General features: G+C 40.5%; 1 protein-coding gene across 2 annotated transcripts in view; it reads left to right on the top strand.

The window, feature by feature from the left end:
• Window positions 1-21,933, top strand: part of SCP2 (sterol carrier protein 2) — a 121,777-nt gene that overhangs the window by 56,381 nt on the left and 43,463 nt on the right. For both annotated transcript variants that reach the window (XM_047789075.1, XM_047789076.1), the window contains 2 exons: window positions 2,044-2,191; window positions 12,040-12,147. In XM_047789075.1, coding sequence (XP_047645031.1) covers window positions 2,044-2,191; window positions 12,040-12,147 — 256 coding nt within the window. The remainder of the gene's footprint in view (window positions 1-2,043; window positions 2,192-12,039; window positions 12,148-21,933) is intronic.

Here is a 21,933-nt window from a genome sequence, read left to right as displayed (position 1 = left end):
TCAGAGAAGTAAAAGAAATAAAAGGAATCCAAATCGGAAAGGAAGAAGTAAAAGTATCACTGTTTGCAGATGACATGCTACTATACCTAGAAAATCCTAAAGATTCTACCAGAAAACTGTTAGAGCTCATCAATGAATTTGGCAAAGTCGCAGGATACAAAATTAATGCACAGAATTTGACTGCATTTCTATATACTAACAATGAAAGATCAGAAAGAGAAATTAGGAAAGCAGTCTTGTTTACCATTGCATCAAAAAAATAAAATACTTGGGAATAAACCTACCTAAAGAGACAAAAGATCTGTACTCTGAACACTATAAGATGCTGATGAAAAAAATCAAAGATGACATAAACAGATGGAAAGACATACCATGCTCTTGAATTGGAAGAATCAATATTGTCAAAACGACTGTATTACCCAAGGCAATCTATAGGTTCAGTGCAATCCCTATCAAATTGCCAAGGACATTTTTCACAGAACTGGAACAAAATATTTTAAAGTTTGTTTGGAAGCACAACAGACCCAGAATAGCCAAAGCCATCCTGAAAAAGAAAAATGGAGTTGGAGGAATCAGGCTCCCTCACTTCAGACTATACTACAAAGCTACAGTCATGAAAACCATATGGTACTGGCACAAAGACAGAAATACAGATCAGTGGAACAGGATAGAAAGCCCAGAATTAAACCCACGCACCTACAGTCAACTAATCTATGACAAAGGAGGCAAGAATACACAATGGAGAAAAGACAGCCCGTTCAATAAGTGATGCTGGGGAAACTAGACAGCCACATGGAAAAGAATGAAATTAGAACACTCCCTAATACCATACACAAAAATAAACTCCAAATGGATTAAAGACCTAGATATAAGACCAGATACTATAAAACTCTTAGAGGAAAACACAGGCTGAACACTCTCTGACGTAAATGACAGCAACATCTTCTCAGATCCACCTCTTAGAGTAATGACAGTAAAAACAAAAATAAACAAATGGGACTTAATTAAACTTAAAAGTTTCTGCACAGCAAAGGAAACCCTAAATAAAACGAAAAGACAACCCGCAGAATAGGAGAAAATCTTTGCAAATGAATCCACTGACAAGGGGTTAATCTCCAAAATTTATAAACACCTTCTGCAGCTCCATTCTGAAAAAACAACCCCAACAAAAAATGGGCGGAAGATCTAAACAGACAGTTCTCCAAAGAAGACATAGAGATGGCCAAAAAACACATGAGAAGACATTCAATGTCATTAATTATTAGAGAAATGCAAATCAAAACCTCTATGAGGTACCACCTTACATCAGCCGGAATGCTCATCATCAAAACGTCTACAAACAATAAGTGGTGGAGATGGTGTGGAGAAAAAGGAACCCTATTATACTGTTGTTGGGAATGTAAATTGGTGCAACCACTGTGGAAAACAGTATGGAGATTCCTCAGAAAACTAAAAATAAAATTACCATTTGATCCAGCAGTCCCACTCCACATCTATCCAGAGAAAACCATGACTTGAAAAGATACATGTACTCCAGTGTTCATTGCAGCACCACATACAGTAGCCAAGACATGGAAACAGCTTAAATGTCCATCGACAGAGGAGTGGATAAAGAAGAAGTGGTACAGATACACAATGGAATATTACTCAGCCATTAACACAGAAGAAATAATGGCATATGTAGCAACATGGATGGATCTGGACATTATTATGCTGAGTAAAGTCAGTCACACAATGAGACACCACCTTCAAATGCTATCACTTACATGTGGAATCTAAAAAAAGGACACAATGAACTTTTTTGCAGAACCGATCCTGACTCACAGACTTAGAAAAATGTATGCTTTCCAAATGAGATGGAGTGGGGGAATGCACTGGGGGTTTGGGATGGAAATGCTATAAAATTTGGCTGTATTAATCGTTGTACAACTATAAATGTAATAAAATTCATTCAGTAATTTAAAAATTTCTACTTTATCAGCAGAAAAAAAAAAGTCCCAATTTTGATTCCTTTAATTTATTTATATATGTTTTTGCTTTTAGGTTGGCTTTGATATGAGTAAAGAAGCTGCCAGAAAGTGCTATGAGAAGTCTGGCCTGAAACCAAGTGATATTCATGTAATAGAACTTCATGATTGCTTTTCTTCCAATGAACTTTTTACTTATGAAGCACTGGGACTCTGTCCAGAAGGTAACATCTTTGATGAGATACAGATTAACTTTCTATATTTCACTGAAAAAGTTTCATTTTCATCATTAAACAATGTAATTCACTAATTGCTTTTCCCTCCATGTTGGTTCTGCCACATTTTGCTAAGTGAATGTAAGCTATTTTTTTTTTTCTTTTTTGGGGGGTTTTAGGGCTGCAGGTATGGAAGTTCTCAAGCACTAGGGGTCAAATCAGAGCTGTAGTTGCTGGCCTATGCTACACCATAGCTCGTGGCAATGCCTGATCCTTAACCCACTGAGCAAGGCCAGGGGTCGAACCCGAATCCTCATGGATACTAGTTGGGTTCATTAACCACTGAGCCACAACAGGAACTCCTGAAAACAGAAATCTTAGTTGGTGGGATCTGGTGGATTTTTTTTCTGAAGTGGTTGTATCATTTTCCATTACAGTGTGTGAGGTTTTGGTTGCGTCACATTCTCATCAACACTGGATGTGGTCGGTTTTTAAAATTTCAGCCATTCAAAAGTATGTATTTAAATCAAGTATAATAAATTTTTAAAAAATATAGGTAAATTAAAAAAACAAAAAACCCTAAAGGATATATAGTGGTGTTTTATTTTTGTTTTAGTTTGCACATCCCTGATGACTAATGTTGTTAAGCATCTTCTCTTGTACTTTTTGAGCATTCATATATCTTTTGCGAAATGTCTGTTCAGATCGTTTTGCCCTTTGATTTTTTTAAAATGATTTTTATTTTTTCCATTATACCTGATTTACAGTGATTTGTCAATTTTCTACTGTACAGCAAGGTGACCCAGTCACACATACATGTATACATTCTTTTTTCTCACATTATCATGCTCTCCTTTGATTTTGTGGGGTTGTCTTTATTGTGTTGTAAAATTAATATAAATGTATATTCTGGATACAAGTAATTTGTCCAATATATGTGGGCTGTGAACATTTTTCTCCAAGTCTGTGGTTTGCTTTTTTGTTTTATTCATAGTGTCTTTTGAAGAACAAATGAAGAAATTTTGATTATTGATTATAATTTTTTATTAGTTTTTTTTAATGGTTCAGGCTTTTTATCTTCTAAGCCTACCTCAAGTTGGTAAAGATTTTCTTCCACTTTTATACTAGGAATTCTAGAGCTTTAGATTTTAAACTTAAGTATATGATGTTTTGAGTCAGTTTTTGTGTTTGGTGTAAGGTAAAGGTTGATATTAATCTTTTTTCATATTGACATATTTAGTACCTTTTTTTTGTCTTTTTGCCTTTTCTAGGGCCGCTTCCCGTGGCATATGGAGGTTCCCAGGCTAGGGATCGAATCGCAGCCAAAGCCACTGGCCTAGGCCAGAGCCACAGCAGCTCGGGATCCGAGACACGTCCGCAACCTACACCACAGCTCACGGCAACGCTGGATCCTCGACCCACTGAGCAAGGCCAGGGATTGAACCCGCAACCTCATGGTTCCTAGTCGGATTCATTAACTACCGCACCACAATGGGAACTCCTGCATTTAGTACCGTTTATTGGAAAGACTTTCCCCATTGAATTGAATGGCACTTTTGTTAAAAATTGCCCATATATATGAGGAGATTCTCTGTTCTGTTCTATTGGTCTTCATGTCTGCCTTTTCACCAATACAAATTATTTTGGCTACTGTGTTTGTTATACTACACTCCGTTCTACTATACTCTATCAGATAGGGTACGTTCTCCAACTTTGTTCTTTTTAGAAATCATTTTGATTGTTTTAGGTCCTTTGCATCTCCATGCACATATTAGAGTTATTTTGTCAATTTCTCTAAATTAAAAAGCTTGCTGGAATTTTCAATGGGATTCATTGAATCTGAGATCCATTTAGAGAGAACTGTCATGGAATTCTTGTTGGGGCTCAGTGGGTTAAGAACCTGACTAGTATTCATGAGAATGTAGGGATGATCCCTGGCCTCGCTCAGTGGGTTAAGGATCCCGCATTGCTGCAAGCTGCAGTGTAGGTTGCAGATGAAGCTCAGATCTGGTGTTGCTGTGGCTATGGCCTAGGCTGGAGGCTACAGCTCAAATTTGACCCCTTTCCTGCTCTCTTGGGAACTTCCATATACCATGGATGTGGCCCTAAAAATAGCTTTTTTGTTTTTGTTTTTGTTTTGCTTTTTAGGACCACACCCGCGGCATATGGATATTCCCAGACTAGGGGTCGAATGGGAGCTACCGCTGCCGGCCTATGCTGCAGCCGCGGCCACATCAGATCCGATCTGTGTCTGCGATCTACACCACAGCTCACAGCGGCGCCAGATCCTTAACCCACTGAGTGAAGCCAAGGATTGAACCCAAAACCTCATGGTTCTTAGTCACATTCACTTCCTCTGCACCACAATGGGAACTCCCGAGACAACTGTTGTCTTGACAGTGTTGACGCTTCCACTGCATCAGATGGTGTATTTACCGCTTAGTTCCCCTTTACCTCCCATGAAATGTTCGCAGATTTTTAGTATAGGTCTTAGATATCTTTTGCTGGGTTTATTCCTAGATATTGTCTTGGTTTTGGCATAAATTTTTTTGCCTTCATTTTCCATTTGTTTGCTGATAGTAAATAAGAATATAGTCTATTCAAAAAAAAATCTTTTAAACTGTGACTTTGGTAAATTCATTTCTTAATTCTAGTAGTTGTTTTGTAGATTATGAGGGATTTTATGTTTTTTTACTTTTTTTATAATTTGAAGTATAGTTGATTTACAATGTCGTGTTAGTTTCAGTGGTATAGCACAGTGATTCAGTTATATATATAATTCAGTTTATATATATATATAAAATACCCTCACAGTGTTATAACTTTTGTTTTCAACAGTTGCACAAATTTAAAAACTCTAAGAGGAAAAAAAAATCCTTTGTATTTGCCCAGATATTTATAATTTCTATTGTTCTTTCTTGTCAATCCAATTTTTTCTAAATAATTTAATTTAGTATTTCTTATAAAGCAGGTCTTCTGGAGATGAATTCTCTTTCTTCAGCAGAGAATGTCTTAGCCTCTAAAGGAAATTTTCACTAGAAATGACCTGACTGGATTGACAGGTCTTTTCCTTTAGTACTGAAAACATGTATTTTAACTCCTCTGGCCTGCATGGTTTGTAATGAGTGGTCATGCATACATATTCATACATGTATGTAATTGTTCACTTTTCTCTAACTGCTTTCAAGATTTTTCACAGTTCCGTTGTACTACATCTAGGCATGGTTTTCTTTCCTTCTTTCTTCCTTCCTTTCTTTCTTTCTTCCTTCCTTTCTTCCTTTCTTCCTTCCTTTCTTCCTTCCTTCCTTCCGTCCTTCCTTCCTTCCTTCCTTCCTTCCTTCCTTTCTTCCTTTCTTCCTTTCTTCCTTTCTTTCTTCCTTCCCTTCTTTCTTCCTTCCTTCCTTCCTTTCTTCCTTTCTTTCTTTCTTTTCTTCACCTGCTGCATGTGGCAGTTCCCAGGCTAAGGGTCTAATTGGATCTACAGCTGCCGGCCTACACCCCAGCCACAGCAACACCAGATCTGAGCCTCATCTGTGACCTACACCACAGCTCATGGCAACGTCAGATCCTTAACCCACTGAGGGAGGCCAGGGATGGAGCCCGCAACCTCATGGTTCCTAGTTGGATTTGTTTTTGCTGCGCCATGACAGGAACTCCAGTTTTCTTTTAATTTATTCTGCTTTGGGTTTTCTGAGCTTCTTGAGTCTATAAAAATGTCTTTCACCAAATTTGGGTAGTATCCAGCCATTATTTCTTCAGATAATTTTCTTGCCCCCAATTTTTTTCTCTTCTCCTTCTAGGAGTCCAATGATGTATTTATTAGATCTTTTAATATCCCACAGGTCCTTGAGGCTCTATTTAATTTTTAGTCCCTTTTATCTCTGTCCTTCAGATTGGGTAATTTGTACTAATATATCCTTTTATTTATTTATTTTTAAATGATTTTTATTTTTTCCATTATAGCTGGTTTACAGTGTTCTGTCAATTTTCTACTGTACAGCAAAGTGACCCAGTCACACATATTATATACATTCTTTTTCTCATTGATATTTCTTTTTTAAAAAATTAATTTATTGATGTATCCATCTAACTTTTTTTATACTGATATATTTTTCAAATTCTCTGACTCCGCCTCCATTCTCTGTCTGCTTTTGAATTCATCTTCTGGTGAGGTTTTTATTTTTTAATTTATTTTTATTTTTATTTTTTTGCTATTTCTTTGGGCCGCTTCTGCGGCATATGGAGGTTCCCAGGCTAGGGGTCGAATCGGAGCTGTAGCTGCCGGCCTACGCCAGAGCCACAGCAATGCGCAATGCGATCCGAGCTGAGTCTGCAACCTACACCACAGCTCACGGCAACGCCAGATCCTCAACCCACTGAGCAAGGGCAGGGACCGAACCCGCAACCTCATGGTTCCTAGTCAGATTCGTTAACCACTGAGCCACGACGGGAACTCCTGGTGCATTTTATAGTTTCCATTTCTCTGCTCTATCTTTTTACTCATTTTTAGTATGTTTCCTTTACCTCATAGTCCAAATAGCTATTTTTGTCTTTGTCCTGACAATTCTATAATCAGAGCCTTCTTGGATTTTGAACCTGTTGATTATCCTTTCCCTTGAGAGTTGGTTGCATTTTCCTGGTTCTTGGATTGTGTGCTAGGTAGGTAAATGCTATGTTGTATAGCTCCTCTGGAGAATGATAATGTATTTGTTTTAAGCAGGCAGTAAACCCAGTTGTATTTAGACAACTTCTGTCTTGCCTTCCTTGGATTAAAGTTTTGTTCAGTTCTCTAGGCCTTTGCTATGCTGTTTTGGGTCTGTCTTATGAATGCTTTGCTCAGGAGTGAGCCCGAGACTTAGATCCATGCACAGAATTAAGGGATCCTCTTTACTGGCTCTCGCCACTGTGACCTTTCTCCCTTATCTTCTGGCCTGTAGGGATCTTTCTTTCTGTCTGTCTTTCTTTCTTCCTTCCTTCCTTCCCTTCCTTCCTTCCTTCCTCCCTTTCTTCTTTCTTTCTTTCCTTCCTTCTTTCTTTCTTCTCTCTCTCTCTCTTTTTTTTTTTTTTTGGTTTTTAGGGCCATGCTTCGGCACATGGAAGTTCCCAGGTTAGGGGTCGAATCGGAGCTATGGCTGCTGGCCTATGCCACAGCCACAGTAACCCGGAGTCTCAACCGCGTCTGCGATCTACATGACGGCTCATGGCAATGCTGGCTCCTTAACCCACTGAGCATGGCCAGGGATCAAACCTGAACCCTCATGGATCCTAGTCGGGTTTGTTAGTGCTGAGCCACAACGGGAACTCCAAAAGATGAGATTTCTGTTAGAATTTAGCTATTTGTGCTGCCCTGCTGCCATGCTTCTCCAACACTATTCTCATGGTTGGGGAAAATCTATTAAGAAAGCCTGAAAAAGAGAAAACTGGGAAATCACCCTTGTGCTTTGACTTCTCTCAAGTTTTCAACTCCCTCCACAATCCATCTGCTTTTGTTTGCTTTTCAGAGTCTTCAGGTAGTTGTTTATTTGTGTTTCCTCCAGGGTCTTCAGTTGTAATCAGTGGGAAAGATAAATTTGTAATGAATATATGCTGCTCTAGTAGAACTGGCACCTGGAACCCAATCTCAAGGTTTTAGTATTATTATTTTTAAAAATTTGATTGGGAGTTCCTGTCATGGCCTAGTGGACACGAATCCGACTAGGAACCATGAGGTTGTGGGTTCCATCCCTGGCCTCGCTCAGCGAGTTAAGGATCCAGCGTTGCTGTGAGCTGTGGTGTAGGTTGCAGACGTGGCTCGGGTCTGGTGTTGCTGTGGCTGTGGCGTAGGCCGGCAGCAACAGCTCCGATTAGACCCCTAGCCTGGGAACCTCCATATGCCATGGGTGCGGCCCTCAACAGACAAAAAAAAAAAAAAAAAAAAATTAAAAAATCAATAAAAATTTTATTGGACTATAATTGACTTACAAAGTTGTGTTTAATTTCAGGTGTACAGCAGAGTGAATTGGTTAAACATATATTCACTCCTTTTCAGATTCTTTTCCCGTGTAGGTTATCACACAGTATTGAGTAAATTGCCCTGTGCTCTACCGTAGGTTCGAGTTTTTAAATGTCGTGATGTACGATGATGACTTCCACATTTATATCCCGAACTCAGCCTGTTTCCATTATTTCTAGACTCATATATCCAGCTGTCTACATTTCAGGGGTTTTGGGGTGTTTGTCTCATCAAACATCACAAACCTAGGTGCAAAATGAACGTCTCAGATTTTCCAAACCTCCTTCCTCAGTCGTCCACTGTTGCTTAAACTGGAAGCTTTGTTTCTCTCTTTCTCTGACAACGCCCATTGAATCCGCTAGATCCCGTTGCCTATGGACTCCACCTTCGCGGTATCTCCAGACTATGACCACCTCTTACCACTTGGTGCCACTACCGGCCTGGTCCAGACAGACCACCACGGTTTCTTATGGATGTGACTGTGGTAGTTTCATAACTGGTCCCCCTACTTCTGCCTTGTCTCCTCACAGTCCGTTCTCTCTAACGCAGCTTTAATGGTCCTGCAAAAGCATACGGGAGATCAGGGTCAGTCCTCCGTCCATCTCACCCAGAAGCGAAGGCCCATTGCCATCTTTCCTCTTTACTTTCTCCTCCCATCTGTCAGACTTCTCCTTCTCTCTGACTCTTTTACTTTGCTGGAGTTATATTGGTTATATAGCCGCCGGCCTACACCACAGCCACAGCAACACCAGATCCGAGCCACATCTTTGACCTACACCACAGCTCACGGCAGCGCTGGATCCTTAACCCCCTGAGCAAGGCCGGGGATCAAACCCACAACCTCCTTCTTCACATGCCCTAGGCCCGCTCCTAGCTCAGAGCCTTTGCTCCAAATACCCATCGGATTTGTTCCCTTACTCCTCTCAGGTCTTTGACCACGTACCACCTCAGTGGAAGCCTTCTCCGGTGCCTTCGTTTAGAATGTAAACCCCTCACCTCTTCTCCTCTGTCACATCACCTCCTCTGCCCCCTTTCCCGCCTCCTTTTCTTTTCCCATGGCATTTATCACCACTGTAAGTATGATAGATTTTACTTATTTTACGTGTTGTCTGTCTTTTCCTCATGCCTCCGTGAGAGCTGGGGTGTTTGTTTCACGGCTCTATCCCCAACTTCCCAGGGCACTTATTGGCGCATAATAGGTGTAATAATTGCCTTTTCGAAGTGTACACATTTATCGTCCTATCCATGGTATGTGAGAGTGATCGTTACAGTTCTTCATGCCTAGGTCATTTTTCATGGATGAGGTCAAGATAACTCCCAAGAGGAATCTTCTGATGCTTCTTAGGATTGTATATATTATGGAAAGAGCTATGCAGTAAAGTGTTTACTTCTTGGGGTTGGTTCAGCCTGCTATGACTTGATACCATAACAATATTTAATAATATGAAAGCAGTGATAGCAGATAGTATACCTGTTATGACTGGAGCTTTATATCAAGTTCCATGTTAGAAACACACTGAAAAAAATAGAAGGATGCCTTAGGGGATGGTTTTTAATCTACAGCCTAGGTTTAAAATCAAATTATAAGTGTTAGTCATCTAAAATTCTGTGATTAGTATGTTTTTTTGCCAATAGAGGAACTCTTGCTTTTTTTTCCCCCCTTGCTGTGCCTGCAGCATGTGGAAGTTGCTGGGCCGTGGAGCAAACTCACACCATAGCAGTGACCCGAGCTACAGCAGTGACAATGCTCAGTCCTTAACCCACTAAACCACCAGGGAACTTGGAGAAGCTCTTTGATTTTTTTTTTTTTTTGTCTTGTTGCCATTTCTTGGGCCACTCCCGCGGCATATGGAAGTTCCCAGGCTAGGGGTCCAATCGGAGCTGTAGCCACTGGCCTACAGCAGAGCCACAGCAACTCGGGATCCGAGCCATGTCTGCAACCTACGCCACAGCTCATGGCAACGCCGGATCATTAACCCACTGAGCAAGGGCAGGGACCGAACCCGCAACCTCATGTTTCCTAGTCGGATTCGTTAACCACTGTGCCACGACGGGAACTCCGCTCTTTGATTTTTGAAGACAAACTGGCTGGAGTTTTCGTGTGGCTCAGTGGGTTAAGGATCTGGTGTTGTCACTACTATGGCTTGGGTTGCTGCTGTGGCGCAGGTTTGGTCCCTGGACCAGGAACTTCTGCATGCCGTTGGTGTAGCCAAAAAGAAAAAAAAAAAAAGGAGAGAAAAAAAATGTGTTGGCTAATAACACAGGCTATGGAGCCAGACTGTCTGAGCATCCTAGATCCCCTGCTGTTTCCTTAGATTGGTTCTTAATATTTGTGTGTCGATTTCCTTATCTGTAAAGTGAGAATGATAAAACTGCATAGGGTCGAGGATTAAATTAAATTATGTAAATATATGTAAAATAATGAGAACAAGGGCTGATGTGGAGTGAGTGCTGAAAAGCTATTAGCTGTCTCTGACAGCACCACTACCAGCATTATCATTATTTGGGGAACTGCTTCTCATTACAAGAAATATCATCTAGAAGATTTTTTTTTTTCCTTTTTTGCTGCCCCTTGGAGCATGGGGTCCCCAGGCCAGGGATCAGATTCAAGCCTATGGCACAGCTGTGGCAACACTGCATTCCCCAACCCACAGTACTGGGTCAAGGAGTGAACCTGTGTTTTGGCGTTGCAGACACCAATCCTGCTGCACCACAGTGGGAACTCTTGGAAGAATATTTTATACAATGTGTGCATTTTATTTACTTCATAAACACCTGGAAGAATAACCAGGAATTGATAGGAATATTGAAGCTGCTGGGTCTGTGACATAATTTTTTTTTCTTTTAAGCTTACATTTATGCTTAACAATATTTTCAGCACTCTTTTTTTCTTTCTTTTTTTTTTTTTTGTCTTTTTGCCATTTCTTGGGCCGCTCCTGCGGCATATGGAGGTTCCCAGGCTAGGGGTTGAATCGGAGCTGTAGCCACCGGCCTACGCCAGAGCCACAGCAACGCGGGATCCGAGCCGCGTCTGCGACCTACACCACAGCTCACGGCAACGCTGGACCCTTAACCCACGGAGCAAGGGCAGGGACCGAACCCGCAACCTCATGGTTCCTAGTCAGATTCGTTAACCACTGCGCCACGACAGGAACTCCAGCACTCTTTTCTTCTTGTCCCTCTCTCCGCTTCCCTCCCTATTTTTTATTAAGAATACTTATATCGCATATAAACATATAGTACAGTTGAAAACAGATATGAGTACATTTTGGCAAAATATGAAGTTTTAAATCTGCTATTATTTTAGTTATACTATTGTATCCATTTCAGTTCTTTTCTTCTGGTTCTCTGAATCTCTGTTCTATCTGTAGCAATTTTGGAAGCCAGAGGGCTCTTAGTAACTAATAGGAGCTTTGTTTCGTGCAGGAAATGTTCTGAAAATATAAGCCTTTCTTACTCAGTATTTATTATCTTGCTTTTAATATTGCTTACATCAATTAGATGTTAGTTTGAGCCATCAAAAAATGTTTGCTCCAAGAAATACTTGGTTATCTATAAGTTTAAAAAAACCAAACATGGAGTTCCCCTTGTGGCTCAAAAGAAATGAATCTTGACTAGCATCCATGAGGACGCAGGTTCGGTCCTTGGCCTTGCTTGGTGGGTTAAGGATCCAGCATTGCGGTGGCTGTGGTGCAGGCTGTTGGCTATAGCTCCGGTTCGATCCCTAGCCTGGAAACCTCCATATGCTGAGGGTACGCCCCTAAAAACAGACAAAATCCCCCCCCAAAAAACCCCAAACAAAAAAACATGTCATTATTCCATTGTTATTTTTAAACATTTGTGAATGTTATTTTTCCCTCTGTAGGTCAAGGTGGAAAACTGGTTGATGATGGAGATAATACTTATGGAGGAAAGTGGGTCATAAATCCCAGTGGTGGACTGATCTCAAAGGGACACCCACTTGGAGCTACAGGTAATAATACAAAGATTTCCCACTTATTAAAATCATTTTTGGCCTAAGTGTGAACGATTTAGTCATTGATTTGAATGTTAAAATCATTTTTGGCCTAAGTGTCAATGATTTAGTCATTGAGTGAATGATTTTATTCTTTGAATTTGGTAGCCAGTGTGTTAAATGATTGTTTAGCCATGGTATTTTTTCTTTTCCTTTCTTTTTATGGCTGCACCTACGGCATGTGGAAGTTCCTAGGCTAGAGGCCGAGTTGGAGTTGCAGCTGCAGGCCTACACCACAGCCACAGCAACACCGGATCTGAGCTGCTGTGACCCACGCTGCAGCCTGCGGCAATGTGCAAGCTGAGCAAGGCCAGGGATTGAACCCACATCCTCACAGAGACCATGTTGGGTCCTTAACCTGCTGAGACACAGCAGGAACTACTTATTTTCTTTAAGTATAATATACTTCAATGATCTTGATTAATTAATGAGTATTTGAATTAGTTGAAACTCTAAATTCAACAGTGTGTGTTTTTAAAAGTTTGATTATTTTAAAATAGATCTACAGCTTGATTAACAAAATGTTTCCAAATAGTGATCTTCCTAGATCTGTTAATGTATGATTTGAAATAAGCACATAATTTACATATAGTTGTATATGTGGTTGGTGTTGCATAGAAATTCTTTTTCTCTTGAGAGCACTGGATTAAAAATTATGAAATAAGAATTTTACTCTTTTCTACGGCTGATTGGTCATGTAACTCTTTCGGTTAATTATCGGTCATTTAATCACTTTAACTCTTAGTTTTCTTAATTGTAAAATGAAGAAATTATACAAAGCGGTTTCGGAAAGAACTTAGCGCTAAAATTCTGAGATTTATTTTATGAACTTAGGTGAGTTTTGTATTTTTTCTATATTGTATATATTAATGAAATAAAATTTTATAAATTATCATAAATACCAAAATAGAGAAGTTAGAATTAATAGTGTATTCATTAGCACAATTAACTTTGGCTTATTTCTGTTTATCACTCAAAATTAGGTAAATTTAGAATGTAATGGAGAAAACGGGTGTGTGTAGATAGGCCCCAGAGGCAGGTAAACGGGCACATATGGTTACAGTGTAATGTACCCCCTTGCTATTTGTTTTCTGTTTCATCCTTTTCTTTGGTTCTTTCTTTTCTCACTTTCATGCTAATTACTTATTAATTAGGTATTTTGTCATATTTTATTTTCTTCTATTGAATGATGTCTTTTTCTTTTTTTTTGTCTTTTGTCTTTTTTGTTTTGTTGTTGTTGCTATTTCTTGGGCCGCTCCCACGGCATATGGAGGTTCCCAGGCCAGGGGTTGAATCGGAGCTGTAGCCACCGGCCTACGCCAGAGCCACAGCAACGCGGGATCTGAGCCGCGTCTGCAACCTACACCACAGCTCACGGCAACGCCGGATCGTTAACCCACTGAGCAAGGGCAGGGACCGAACCCGCAACCTCATGGTTCTTAGTCGGATTCGTTAACCACTGCGCCACGACGGGAACTCCTGAATGATGTCTTTTTCTTATGTTTTCAGTGTTTGCTCTAGGATTTACAACATGCATCTTTGATTAACCACCTTCAAATAATGTCATACCCTTTCGCACAGAATGTCAGGTATTTTTACAACAGCATATTTCTGTGTTCTCCTTCCTGCCCTTTTTGCTATTATTATCATGCATATACGTCTTTTTTTGTGGGGGGGGGGCGCATCTGTGGCATATGGAAATTCCTGGGCCAGGGGCTGAATCTGAGCTGCAGCTGTGACCTGTGATGCCACAGCTGCGGCGATGCTGAATCCTTAACCCACTGCACCAGGCCAGAGACTGAATCCAACACCGCAGAGACAACGTCAGGTCCTTAACCTGCTGTGCTGCAGAGGGAACTCCTGCACACGTCTAAATATATTATAAACCCCACAAGATACTATTATTGCTTGGAATAATTGAATATCTTTACAAGTAATCTAAAAATGAGGTGAATGAGAGTGATGTCATTGGGAGTGGCCGAATAACAACATCTGAAAATACTCTCTGTGGTAAAATTACCAAGAACACTTGAAAAAATCATGAAGATCAACTTTTTCGGAACTTTGGAAATTAACCAAAGGCTTACACCCATCTGGGAGAACATTTATTAAAAAACAAGCCGGCACCTGTCTCTCTTTAAGAACAGTAAGCTTTGTGGCATTTTGACCTGCTCTGATAGCACTCCATTCCCCCGGCTGCATGGTAGCCTTCAAAACCAACAGTCTGTGTTCACGGTGAGAACGAGCAGTTTCCTCAGCCCTGGAGGAGATAAAATGCAGTTGGAGGGCTTTCAAAGCCCCATATTCAGAATTGTCATTATTTGGCCTATCTGGAAGTTCCCTGGTAAACCCTCTCTCAAAAAGCTTATCTTTATGTAACCTGATGGAGAACTTGCCCAGTGCAAACAGTATTTTCTTCAGAGTCATTTATCAAAAACAGTCAGCGATACGTAGCTGCCTATGATACCAATAACAATTGGAGCAAACGACAAATTAACCAAAAAACTTAAAAGAAAAAGCTGATGAGTGCGATGTTTATAGGGGGCTTTGAAGAGACCTGACATACTCCTGGGAATCTAGAGCACCACATGCATACGTAAGGCTGAGCACATGCCCAAGACTGTACATGCTCAGGAAAGCCCGAGAAGGTCCTAAGCAGTCATCTCTGGGCTCTAACTTTGGGGCTCTTCACAAGCAGGACGTAAAGGCTAAGATGGAGTTTTAAACTCCCTGGTTTAGTGGCCCCCCCAATACGCACACACACACACACACACACACACACACACACACAGCCTCAGCAAAGACTGGGAGGCTTATCCTAGGCATCTAAGGAGAGATCTCTTTCCACTCATTAGTTGGCCACTAAGTGAGAAGAAAATTCAGGGGCCAGTTGTGACAAAAAAATACATACTTTACAGAGTTAGATGGGAAAAGTCAATAGATTAACAACAGCAAAATTCTGGGAAAAGGAGTTCCCATCGTGGCACAGTGGTTAATGAATCCGACTAGGAACCATGAGGTTGCGGGTTTGGTCCCTGGCCTTGCTCAGTGGGTTGGGGATCCGGCGTTGCCATGAGCTGTGGTGTAGGTTGCAGACACGGCTCGGATCCCGAGTTGCTGTGGCTCTGGCGTAGGCCGGTGGCTACAGCTCCGATTCGACCCCTAGCCTGGGAACCTCCATATGCCGCGGGAGCGGCCCAAGATATAGCAACAACAAAAACAACAACAACAACAAAACAAAAAAGACAAAAGACACACACACAAAAAAAATTCTGGGAAAGGGGGAGAATCTGATTTGTAGAGTTGCCACCTCATATTATGTGAATTGTCCAATTTTCAATGAAGAACTATGAGATATACAAGGAAATAAGAAAGTATGATTCATACACAAAGGAAAACAGCAATCAGTAGAAACTCTGATAACCCAGATATCGGATTTATTAGACAAAGACTTCAGCTATTTAAGGATGTTCAAAGAACTACAGGAAACTGTATATAAAGAACTCAAGGCGAGTATAACAAGAATTCATCAAATAGAGAATATCACTTACTGGATGGAAGTTATAGAAAAGAACCAAATAAATTCCGGCATTGAGGAGTGTAATAACTGTAATGAAAAGTTTACTAGAGGGGCTCAATACTGGATTCGAACAGACAGAAGAAGAAAATAATCAGTGAACCTTACGACAGGTCAATTGACCTTATCCAGTCTGAGGAACAGAAAAAAAAAAATGCCGGAAAAATGAGGAGAGCCTTGAAGACTTGTGGGACACGGACAAAGTGTAGCAACACATACAGAATAATAGTCCCAGAAGGAGAGGAGATGAAAAATGGGGCCAGAAAGAAGATTTGAAGAAATAATGGCTGATAAACTTCCCAGACTTAAGGAAAAAAGATGTATATATATCTCCAGGAAATTTAACAAACTCAAAACTGAAGTACCTTAAAGGGATCCACACTTAGACACATTGCAATCAAATTGTTGGAAGCAAAAGACAGAGAGAATATTGAAAGCAATAACAGAGAAGTGATTCATCATGTACTAAAGATCTTCTGATTTCTCTTCAGAAACCCCGGAGGCAGTGTGATGAAAGAAACTACCCACCAAGAATCCTGTATTCAGGGAGACTGCCTTTAAAAAATGAAGATGTTAAGACATTCCTAGATAAACAACAATGGAGAGAATTTACCACAGGCTTCCTCTACAAGAAATAACGAGGGAGTTTCTGTTGTGGCTCAGCAGGTTAAGGACCTGACATTGTTTCTGTGAGGATATGGGTTAGATCCCTGGGTTCGCTCAGCTGGGTCAAGGAGCCGGTGTGGCTGCAAGCTGCCATGTTATGTCATAGATGTGGCTTTGTTGTGAGGGCTGTGGCAGAGACCAGCAGCTGCATCTCTGGTTTGACCCCTAGTCTGGGAACTTCCATGTGCCTCAGGTACAGCTGTAAAGAAAGAAAGGAAGGGCGGGAGGGAGGGAGGAAAGGAAGAAGAAAGGAAGGAAGTCATTCAGACTGAAATGAAAGCTCACTTAAAAAAAAAACTAAAAAAAAAAAGTGCGCTTGGCAGTGAAGTAGAGAGCACATGAAGAAATAAAGAGCAGTGGTAAATGCAGCTACACTGGTAAATATAAAAGATAATTTAAATGTATTTTTTGTCACTCTCCCCCTTATATCTGATGAAAAATACAACTGTATAAGGCAATAATCTAAGTTGCTTTTATACAATGCATAGAGATATAATATGTCTGATAATAACACAAAAGAGGGAGGAGGAGAGAGGGTTATATAGGAGAAAATTTTTGTGTGGGCTATTGAAATTAAATCAGTATTAATTTGGACTCGGTTGCTGCAAATTAAGATGTTACTTGCAATCCCTAGAATAATCCCTGAGAAAATAACTAAAAATATATATAAAGAAATGACAAAGAAATGGTACATTTGAAAATACCTATTTAACAGAAAAGGGGGAAATGATGGAGAAATAGAATTACAAAAAGACCTAATTCAAGACAATGGGAAGGTAAGCCACAGACTAGGTGAGAACATTTGCAAAAGACACATCTGCTAAAGAGTTATTATCTAAAATATACAAAGAACTATTAAAAGTAAAGAGTAAGAAAATGAATAATCTGATTTACAGATGGGCAAAAGATCCAAACACACCTTACCAAAGAAGATGTACAGATGGCAGATAAGCATATGAAAATACCCTCAATATCATGTATCAAATTAAATACTGCCAATTAAGTTAATTGCAAATTAAAGTAACACTGAGATACCACTGCTTAGAATGGGCTAAATCCAAAATGGTGACAACACCAAATGCTGGCAGTTTCTTACAAAATGGAACATCATCCTATTATAAGATCTAGCCATTGTATTCCTTGGCATTTACCCAAATGAGTTGAAAACTTTTGTTTACACAAAAGCCTGAACATAGATGTTTATGGAAGTTTTATTCATAATTGCCAAATCTTGGAGACAACTAAAATGCCCTTCATTGGGTGAAAGGATAAATTCATAGTGGTAGATCCAGACAATGGAATATTATGCAGCCCCTCCTCAAAATGTAGTTATCCCGTGATGAAAGGGCATGGAGGAAACTTCAATGCGTATTACTTAGTAAAATAAGCCCCTCTGGAAAGGTTACATACTATATAATTCCAACCCTAAAACAATCTAGAGAAGCTAAAACCATGGAGACAGTAAGAAGATCAGCAGCTGGGAAAGTGGATGAACAGGTAGAGCACAGAGGATTTTTAGGGCAGTGAAACTGTTGGTGGCTCCATGTCATTACACATTTCTCAAATGTACGCAACACCAAGAGCAAACCCTCGTGTAAACCATGGGCTTTGGGTGAAAATGATGTGTCAGCGTAGCTTCATCAGTTATAGCAAATGCTCCTCTGGTACCAGATGTTGATAGTGAGGGAAGCTGTGCGGGGCGGGGAGTGGGGTGTATGGGAAATCTCTGCGCTTTCTGCTAAATTTTGCTATGAACCTAAAACTGCTCTAAAAAATAAAGGGTACTTTTAGAAAAAAAGTTAATCTCTATTTACATACATTTGTGTTAGGTGAGAGATAATGGAAGAGAGGGAAACAAAATGATTTGGTTATTACACACAAAAATATTCAGGATAGGAGTTCCCGCCGTGGCTCAGTGGTTAACGAATCCGACTAGGAACCGTGAGGTTGTGGGTTCGATCCCTGGCCTTGCTCAGTGGGTTAAGGATCCGACATTGCCATGAGCTGTGGTGTAGGTCGCAGATGCGGCTCGGATCCTGCATTGCTGTGTCTCTGGTGTAGGCCGGTGGCTACAGCTCCAATTAGACCCCTAGCCTGGGAAACTCCATATGCTGCGGGAGCGGCCCTTCTAGAAAAGGCAAAAAGACAAAAAAAACAAGAACAAATATATTCAGGATAAAGCAAGGAAGATCATCCTGTTAAACTGTCAACGTCCCGTTTCGGCTACTTGTCACTATTAAATCCTTCTTTCTACAGCTTGTAGGTGGCCATAGCCAGGATGTGTAATTTCCTTCTTTTACCAGCCATTCCATGTTTCTTTTGTCCTTAGCAAGCACCTCATTTGTAGTTTCTTATCTGGTGAAATAACCTAAACTTCATTTCTGAATAGTGCTTGCTCTTAGCAGTCCTGCTTCTTTGGGTTATTGTGGTAAACTAGCTTTTGTTACAAGACATGGGAGTTACTGAGAGGCACTCCATAGTATCTTTTGGGTTCCAGGCTAATCCTTTTTGTCCTCATGTAGTAACAACCCAGCATACCCACCACCATCGGGTCAATCAGTAAATCTTCTTTGCCCGTTAGTCAGTGTCATGAAGTGTCCAGGCGGCAGGCTCTGCTTCCAGTTCATTGTAACCACTGTTTTGTCTAAGACTTTGAAATCAGCAGAGCCCAGAGTTTCAGGAATGGCAAATAAATGTTTGCAGTGGATCATTCAGGATAATGGTAAGATCTGCTCCCTTTCCATCCTTTGATCCTTTTTTGTGTCCTGGCTGTGGAGAAGCAGCATCATGGATGAAGTATTCTGAATTTTGGAGCACAGCCCTGCACAGTGTGGCTGGCACTATGATTGAGACTTCCGAAGACCCTTACATTATTTTATTGGACTGACTGCTTCGGGATGATAGTGTACATGGTAAGCCCAGTGCATGCTGTAAGCAGGAATCCATTCCTGCATTTCATTTATTTAAGCTATTAAATAAGCTGATGCTTCTTCTTCTTCTTCTTCTTTTTTTTTTTTTGACCACACCCAGGGCATGTGGAAGTTCCGGGACCAGAGTATCGAACCTATGCCACAGCAGTTACCTGAGCCACAGCAGTGATAACGTTGGATCCTTAACCTCCTGTGCCACCAGGGAACTCCTAAATGAGCTTCTTAATCAGAGGAGATAATATTTGGCATACCATGTTGGCAGATCTAACACAAAGATCAATATAACACCCTAAGGTCTATAAAAATTCGAGGCGTAGGAGAGAAAAGACATTTAAGGATGATGAGAAGAAATGCTCAGTTATCCAAGAGGGGACAGTGTTTCAAAAGTTAGTGGTTGATAAAGAATGAAACCGTTGGATTTGGCTGTTGTCAAGTCATTGCTAATTTTGGAGCAATTTTAGCGAAATGATTTGCGTAGAAGCACATGGGAATTTGGAAAGATCTAGAAGTGAGAAAGTAGCAACAACAGGCAGATAAACTTTTAGGAAGTAGCTGTGGCTGGAAGGGGATAATGGAGGGGATGTACCTATGTTCTCTATGAACGAGGTCATGGCTTTGGTCTCAGCCTCTCCACTCTTCAGTATATAGCCTTGTTATTCCTGGTCATTGTACCTGTAAAATAGGAATAAAATGTAGTATCTACCTAATAGGGCTGTGCAATGGATCAAATTAGTAGATATGTGTGTGTAAAGTATATAGCAGAGTCCCCAAAACAGAGCAGGGGGAGTTCCCATTGTGGCTCAGCAGGTTAAGAACCCAACTCGTAGCTGTGAGGATGCAGGTTCCATCCTTGGCTTTACTCAGTGGGTTAAGGATCTAGCGTTGCTGCAAGCTGCAGTGTAGGTCACAAGACACAGCTCGGATCCAGCATTGCTGCTGTGGCTGTGCTGTAGACTGGCAGCTGCAGCTCTAGTTTGGACCCCTGGCCTGGGAACTTCCATATGCTGCAGGTGTGGGCCTAAAAAAGAAAAAAAGAGGGAAAAAAAAAAAAAAACAGAGGAGGAAAACGATAATTACTGGTATTCTCTTCCTACCTTTCTTTTAGGAGGACATCGTAATGGATCCAGTTAACTGTTGTTCATAATAAAGCATTTGTTTGTATCACGGTATGAGAAATAATTTGTAACCATTTCAGGAAAAGAACATTGTTTAATTTGCAAAGAAAATAATTTTCCTTCTACTATGACTGTCTCAAGACATCAGTTTCTCTGTGTGAATATTGAGCCCAGTACTATGCAGACATTACTTTTATTCTATGTGCTGCTGTTGGTAGAGCGACTAAACTTTTTCCTTTATCCCTCAAAGAATGAGGTCATATTTTAGAGTTGATTTCGTTGCTCTTGGGACATGGAGGAATCAGCGTACTGGTACATGTGTTGGCGGTGTGGTCACTGAAGACTTACTGTTTGCCTTTGAGACAGTGATTTAAATTCTCCTTTCCCACGTCTTCCTCTTTCTCATAAAGGAAATACCTGTGTTTCATCAGGAGACGAATGTGGCATTTCATTTCGTTGTTTTTATTGACACCTAACTTTTTTCTCCTCTGAGAGAACATGTTTTTACTATAACTGACTTGTTGGCCATTCCGAGATACTTTTGTTCTACCATCCACTGAAACACTCAGCAATCATGCTTTGTTGTAACAGTATGATTTTTTTCATATCCGTATTTTTTCTTAAAATTGAGGTGTACTTTTCGTAATATAAAATGCAGCTGTCACCACAACCAAATTGTTTTTTTGCCTCAAGTTTTTTAAATAATGATTTTTAAATTTTTTCCGTTATAGTGAGTTTACAGTGTTCTGTCAATTTTCTACTGCACAGCAAGGTGACCCAGTCACACATACTTGTATACATTCTTTTTTCTCACATTATCATGCGAGATAAGTGACTAGATGTAGTTCCCAGGGCTATATAGTAGGATCTCATTGCTTATTCGTTCCAAAGGCAATAGTTTGCATCTATTAACCCCAGACTCTCAGTCCATCCTACTCCCTCCCCCTCCCCCTTGGCCACCCACAAGTCTGTTCTCCATGTCCATGAGTTTCTTTTCTGTGGAAAGGTTCATTTGTGCCATGTGTTAGATATAAGTGATATCGAGGTATGGTATTTGTCTTTCTCTTTCTGACTGACTTCACTGAGTGTGAGAGTCTCAGGTTCCATTCATGTGGTTGCAAATGGCATTATTTTGTTCTTTTTTATGGCTGAGTAGTATTCCATTGTGTATATATACCACATCTTCATCCATTCATCTGTCGAAGGACATCGAGGTTGTTTCCATGTCTTGGCTATTGTGAATAGCGCTGCAAGGAACACGCAGGTGCGTGTGTCTTTTTCAAGGAAAGTTTTGTCCGGATATATGCCCAAGAGTGGGATTGCTGGGTCATTGGGTAGTTCTGTGTGTAGCAAAAACAAAATTGTTTACAGCATCATTATTCATAATAGCCGAAAGGGTGGAAGCAACCTAGAAATCTGTCATCAACTGAGGCATAAATCAACAAAATGTGATGAT

This window comes from Phacochoerus africanus, chromosome 8 (genome assembly GCF_016906955.1).
Source record: "Phacochoerus africanus isolate WHEZ1 chromosome 8, ROS_Pafr_v1, whole genome shotgun sequence".
NCBI classification, from domain to species: Eukaryota; Metazoa; Chordata; class Mammalia; order Artiodactyla; family Suidae; genus Phacochoerus; species Phacochoerus africanus.
This window is presented reverse-complemented; position numbering and strand designations above follow the sequence as displayed.